Source organism: Nanorana parkeri, unplaced genomic scaffold, assembly GCF_000935625.1.
Source record: "Nanorana parkeri isolate BGI_ZX_2015 unplaced genomic scaffold, ASM93562v1 scaffold317, whole genome shotgun sequence".
Classification (NCBI taxonomy): domain Eukaryota; kingdom Metazoa; phylum Chordata; class Amphibia; order Anura; family Dicroglossidae; genus Nanorana; species Nanorana parkeri.
Genome location: NW_017306585.1, coordinates 1,217,806 through 1,224,469, shown reverse-complemented (window position 1 = coordinate 1,224,469; position 6,664 = coordinate 1,217,806). Strand labels below are relative to the sequence as shown.

General features: G+C 42.9%; 1 protein-coding gene across 1 annotated transcript; it reads left to right on the top strand.

Annotated features, from left to right (window-relative positions):
• Positions 1-4,366: 4,366 nt before the first annotated feature.
• Positions 4,367-6,412, top strand: FIGNL1 (fidgetin like 1). Its single transcript, XM_018558055.1, has one exon. It carries the CDS (start codon positions 4,368-4,370, stop codon positions 6,357-6,359), a length of 1,992 nt encoding a protein of 663 aa, XP_018413557.1. The 5' UTR covers position 4,367; the 3' UTR covers positions 6,360-6,412.
• Positions 6,413-6,664: the final 252 nt, after the last annotated feature.

Here is a 6,664-nt window from a genome sequence, read left to right as displayed (position 1 = left end):
GGGTGCCAGAGCCTTTCTTTTTGTTTTTTTATTTTGTTTTGGCGATGTCTCGGTTCCACACCTGTCGTTTAGGTTTTAGGCCTGGTTCACAACTGGGCGTTTTGTAGCGCGTTCCTACACCGAAATCCCATTATTTCCTATGGGTATGGTTCACACCTGGGCGTATTACAGGCCGTATGAACGCGCTACAAAACGCCCTACGCCCAAAGAAGTACAGAAGCTTCTTTGGGGCGTATTTGCTGCGCGTATCCATTGGGATACAGCCAGGTGGCCCTCGGAAATGCGCTTATGTCACGCGTTTTTTAATCGCAAATCGCGGTAAAAACGCGCGACAAACGAGCATATTCAATACACCTAGGTGTGAACCCAGCCTTATAGTCTACACTAACATATACATACAGGCAGATAGGGCTTTTAAGGGACAGTTTGCATTTAACTTTAAGCCAGCTTTATTCCCCTTTTGATACTGCATTGCATCGCATGCAGGAAAAATAATCGGTTTATATAAATTGTTAGCATGACGTTCAAAAAGATCAAGTTGGGTTAGCGAGGACACACAATTTGCACTTTATTTTGTTTTCTCTTTTTTTACAGGGGTGATTATCCTTGATATCCAAAATGACTTTCTTTTGAATGAGAGATAGATGATAGATAGATAGATACACACTGTATATATTTTTTCTCTAAACTGGCCTAGACAGAATTGTTGGTACCCCTAGAATAGATTTATAATCGTTAGCTGCAGCCCTACTGAACATGGACCAGAGAAAGCAAAGGAGAGAGTTGTCTGAGGAGACCAGAAAGAAAATGATAAACCAGCTTGACAAAGGTAAAGGCTATACAATACATATCCAAGCAGCTTGATATTCCTGTGACTAGAGTTGCAAATATTTATAAGAAGTGAATTTTCACTTTTGCAGCCAAATTGGGATAACTCCTTTTTGTTACATGTTCCAACTCGCATATCACAATTTAAAGAAAGCTTGTTGCCTTTTATAAAGGCAATCTGAATCCCCCCCCCTCTTGTGGTTTCCTGGCTCTCCCACTCCTCTGAGGGGCCTGGGACTATCGCAAATGTTGTCAATGTTATCAAGAGGGTGAGCAGGAGCAGACCAAGGTACATCCTTCCCCCTGATTTGCTCCCTGGCCACTGAAACAGGAAGCACTATGCTTGCAGCACTTTCTGCCTCTGAGCTGTCACAAGCCCAGCTGAAATGCCGCGTAAATATGTGAAAAATATACCAGTCGCTAGTAGGGCTGCAGCTAACGATTATTTTCATAATCGATTAGTTAGCCGATTATTAAGTTCGATTAATCGGATAAAAAAAAAAAAAAGGCTCCAGTGATTGACGACTAGTTTGTGTTAAGATTGTAGTCCATCACGGGAGCAAGCTTGGCGCGGTGGAAGTAAAAAAAAAGTGTGGTGTGCAATATAGTACATTATACAGCGGCGCAGTGCAGAATACCAGCAGCTATAGAGGAATGTAGCAATAGTACATTATACTATAATGTACTATTGCTGGGATTTGTAGTCCTCTATAGCTGCTGGTATTCTGCAGTGCGCTGTATAATGATTATACTGCGCAATGCAGATTACCACTGACCAGTTATAGAGGAACAACAAATCCCAGCAATAATACATTATACAGGGTGTTTAATGTACTATTGCTGGGATTTGTAGTCCTCTATAGCTGCTAATGTTCTGCAGTGTGCCGCTTTTTTTTTTTAAACAGGAAACATTAAAACAGGTCCCCCTTACCTGTTTCTGAACCCTTGTAAGTCGCGGCGGCGGCGGCGTGCTCTGCGGGCTTGTGTCCGTCTTGTGCGGTGGCCGGGTACGCGTCGTGTGCGCGGTGGGCATGGCGTCCGTGGCGTGCATAGCGTAATCCGTGTATGGAGCTGCGAACAGGCGGGCGTGAGTGGGAAATTCACATTTTAGCCGACGAATCGACGATGGAAAACGTTGACAACGTTTTCCATCGTCGATTTTAATCGACTTAATCGAATAACTGTTGCAGCTCTAGTCGCTAGGATGTCAGAGTATATAATGCATATACTTCGGCATATATGGATGTTGTCATTTTTAGTCTTGACTGATATTTTTATCTACAGATGGTCTGGGCAGTTCTAGATTCCACTTGTAATGCCAGGTTAACAGACAGTCTGAAAATACACAATGCCTGTAAGAAGCCGGTATCTGGGCCACAGCATGGGATGGGTGTGGTGGTGGGGGGGAGGAAGAGTAATCCTAAAATAATTATCTAATGAACAAGACTGAAGCTATTTAGTTGGCCCAAGCCCTTGTCAATAAAACAAGTTGGAGCCTTTCTAGGGATCGTGGGATACTACCACACGTTTGTACCTAACTTTGCTACTATAGCAGCTACACTTACTTTTCAAGTAAAGTTGAAGGAATTCTTGTATAAGAGACCATTTTTAACCACCCTAAACTTCAGTCAAGAATTTCTTGTGCAAACAGATACCTCCATGTTGGCCTGGGAGCAGTCTTGTGCCAGGAACTTAATGCAGAAGAACATCCAGTAGCATACCTCAGCCACAAATTAACCCCTCAAAGAGGAACTATAGTGGAAAGCGAGTGTCACGCCATAAAGTGGACATAAGTTGTGCATACTGTTCTCATTGCAGTGGATGGCTTGGAACAAAGGGAACAATGCAAGTGTTACAGGATGGTTTCTGTACAACACTGGCCAGGGACCCAACATAGGAATGCTGATGGATTATTGCATGTCCATGATATGTTGCCATACTGTGCCACTTCCCACATGTCTGAGCTGGTAAGGCACAGAGTGTATGTGTCACCTGGGTTTCACACATACACATGGTCATGGGCTCTAGGGTTTAAATTCTATTCTGGTTCCAGGAGCCCAAAGTCTATGTAGAGCTTTGGGTGACAATAAAGGTGCCCATACACCTTACAATTTAACTGCAGATTTTCTGTGGTCAGATGGAAAAAGTGCAACAGATTGGCTCGGGTGGAGATTCTGCATGTAAATTGCATATCTGCATATAAATCTGCATATAAATTGTAAGGTGTGTGGGCAGCTTAAGGCTGGGCACACACCTTACAAACATGGTCTTGCGATGGTTGTAAGGTACTTAAAAAAACGTACGATCTGCCTATCTTGCATAGGCAGACCGTACTTGCGGTGATCGCAAGCCACGCCCCCTGAGGGTCGGGCTTCTGATGACCGCAATGCCGAACAGGCAGTGCGCGCTTGCGCACACCGGCCCGTCTGGCTTTTATCTTACGAACATGCTACACACCCGCCGAACATCGTACGATGCTCGGCGGGTTTTGAAACCCTTACAGTAGTAGTAGATGTCGCACGGCTTCCACACACACCTTACGATAATCATACGATCGCGGGATTTCCCGCGATTATCGTAAGGTGTGTGGGGACCTTTAGACTCCATTCCAAATTCACCTTTTATCTGGAAGCCAGGCCTCCTATTTTGTCTCGGCTGACTGCTGCTCAAGGCCTTTCTCCCTGCCTCTGCTGTGGGAACCTGCTGCTGGGTAAAAAGACTGAATACTGACAGCATATTCAAAAGGTACAGGTGTTGCCTGTTTGTGGTAGAGCGACCAATTGGAGGCACCCTGTTAGTCAGGAACTGACCTGAGCAGAACCTTTGTTTGGTTATGCTGTAAACATGCTGTACAAAGCCCTCCTGCATTGCATTTGTACTGCTATCTGCTATGCATAACTACCAGCTGACTCCTAAACTCGCAGAAACCTGATCACATAAGAGCACTTTCATGCTTGCTGCGAGATGGTAATGCACAGGGAACCACCCAAATATCACCACCAATATAGTTACCAGTCCGCTCTAACTAATGATTCGGTTAGTCACATTCTGATTTGTGTACCTGAAAAGCCTGTGGTTTTGATTTAACTCAGTTTTTTTTTTCTTTTTATTAAATATTAGACTTCTGCTTTTCTGTATTCCTCTGACTATTGCTGATAGAATAATGGGTTATTTGAGTAATACCTGAATGGATACAGTAGTACTGAATGAGGGGTGATACTTGTTAGGACTTGTATCGGTTTTCTTACTAAATGGCACCTGCCCTTTTAATCCATCCACTCTTCTGAAAGTAAACTTTATGCCTGGGCATTACCTGTGTATGCTTCAAATTACTCACTGGAGAATTGTAACTCACTCCCTGATATCTCTATGATCTATTAACTGTGTCTGTTCTTCCTCTTTGCTTTCCTTCTTGGTCACAGTTTTGCTAGTTATTAATTAAATTTTTATTACATCATTGAATACGACATATTTGTAAGGTTCATAAAACTCCCATTGTTAACTTTCCAAATGATTTTCTTTATTTTGTAGCTAAAACCATGCAGAGGCCTGACTCCAGCTCTGTTCACCTGAGTGAATGGCAAAAGAATGTGTTTACTCTTAATTCTGGCACCTGCTCCCCAGAACAGAAGGCAGATGTGTATCGAGCACATATCTCACAAATTCAGTATGCATGGGCAAACTCTGAGATCTCTGAAGAATCGGCTGTCCACCTGTTCAAGAAGTATGCTGAAAGGTATGCGGCCATCATTGACTCCGACAAGGAGGGGACTGGCCTAAATAACTATGCAGATAGCATAATGGCCTTGGCCAGATGTCCTCGGAATGACAGTAACAAATGGCAGTCCTCACTGACTCCCAGCAATGTTTTAAAATTAAAAAGTGTGCAGGACATGTTTAATACAGCAAAGGCATGTCAGGAGTCTCTGCTGACTTCATCGGAGATTGTTTTGAAGGGGGTCAGCACCTCTGGTAATTCAGTGGTTGCGAATAATGTCCTCAGCAATTCAGAGCAGAAAGAAGCTAAACATCCCTTGTTGAATTACAAGATTCCGCAAGTAAGCTCAAACTTTGTTCAGAATTCAAAAGCTGCAACACTAATGAATGCCAGTGAGTGTACATCTGCTAGTTTCTTACAACCTGCTGTACACAGCACTAAAACTCTTTTGACAAAACCTCTTTTTGGGGACAGTGAAACAAGAGGTTCTACAAAATCAGATGCCATGGCTGAACAAAGTACATTTTCTTTCTGTACTTCTACAAATTCAGCAAAGAGGAAAAAAGTTCTTTCATCCGGCGATGAAAATGTGGAGACCGAAAACAGTAATCCAGGTCAGAAACAGCCATTAGGCGCACATGCACCTGCAGCCGATGAAATTGGCTTTAAAACTGCAAAAGAACAGTTGTGGGTTGATCAACAGAAAAAGTATAACAGTCAGGCCCAGCGCCACGCTGGACCTGGAATATATGGCACTGTTAAGAAGTCCCTTGGTGCTGTTCGTTCTCGTGGACTATATGGAAAGTTTATACCTCCAATTGCTAGGCAAGATGAAGGTGATGAGAACTTAGCAGTACAGAAAAAATCTTATGGAGCTAGTGGCAATGAGACCAATGCACCGTCTGATGAGCGTTTAAAAAACATTGAACCAAAGATGATTGAACTAATCATGAGTGAGATTATGGATCATGGGCCTCCATTGAATTGGGATGACATTGCAGGTTTGGAATTTGCCAAAACCACCATAAAAGAAATTGTTGTGTGGCCAATGCTAAGACCAGATATTTTCACTGGTCTTCGAGGGCCTCCAAAAGGCATTCTACTATTTGGGCCGCCTGGAACAGGAAAAACTCTGATAGGCAAGTGTATAGCTTGTCAGTCTGGTGCCACATTTTTTAGCATTAGTGCTTCATCACTGACTTCCAAATGGGTGGGCGAAGGAGAAAAGATGGTCCGTGCTCTTTTTACTGTGGCACGTTGTCACCAGCCTGCTGTGATCTTTATAGATGAAATAGACTCTCTTTTATCTCAGCGGGGTGAAAGTGAGCATGAATCTTCACGGAGGATTAAAACAGAGTTCTTAGTGCAGCTAGATGGTGCAACAACTTCCTCGGAAGACCGTATCCTTGTAGTTGGTGCAACTAATAGGCCTCAGGAAATAGATGAAGCTGCCAGAAGACGACTTGTTAAGAGGCTGTACATACCTCTTCCAGAGGCATCTGCCAGAAAACAAATCGTTGTAAGCCTAATGTCTCGGGAGCACTGCAGCCTTACTGAGCAAGAAGTGGAGTCAATAGTCATACAAGCAGATGGCTTTTCTGGTGCAGATATGACTCAGCTGTGTCGTGAAGCAGCACTTGGTCCTATTCGCAGCATTCAGGCGATGGATATTGCCACCATTACTGCTGAACAAGTCAGACCCATTTCTTTTATTGACTTCCAAAATGCTTTCCAGGTTATGAAGCCCAGTGTCTCTAAGAAAGATCTGGAATTATATGAAAACTGGAACAAAACGTTTGGCTGTGGAAGATAAAATGTTTCCAAGATAAAGTGCAACTTTTTACTACCCATATTTTGTTTGTCCAGTGCAACTATCTGTTCTTTGTTTGCAGATGTAAATAAAAACGCTAAATGTTGTTTGCAATCAACAGTATACTGTAGTGTTGATCACCGTATGCTATAAATATCTGTTAACTGGGTTTGAAAAACTAAATATATGAATTGAAACTGATGTAAACAAGTTATAGCATGTAAAATCTTGAATAATGTATTCAATCTATGATAAGCAATCATGTCAGAAATCGGCTTTTTATCAGAAAGGGGGACTGGAGTACGTTT

Bases quoted from the DNA above. Each gene is read 5' to 3' on its own strand.
- FIGNL1 (XM_018558055.1), top strand. From the start codon at position 4,368: ATGCAGAGGCCTGACTCCAGCTCTGTTCACCTGAGTGAATGGCAAAAG.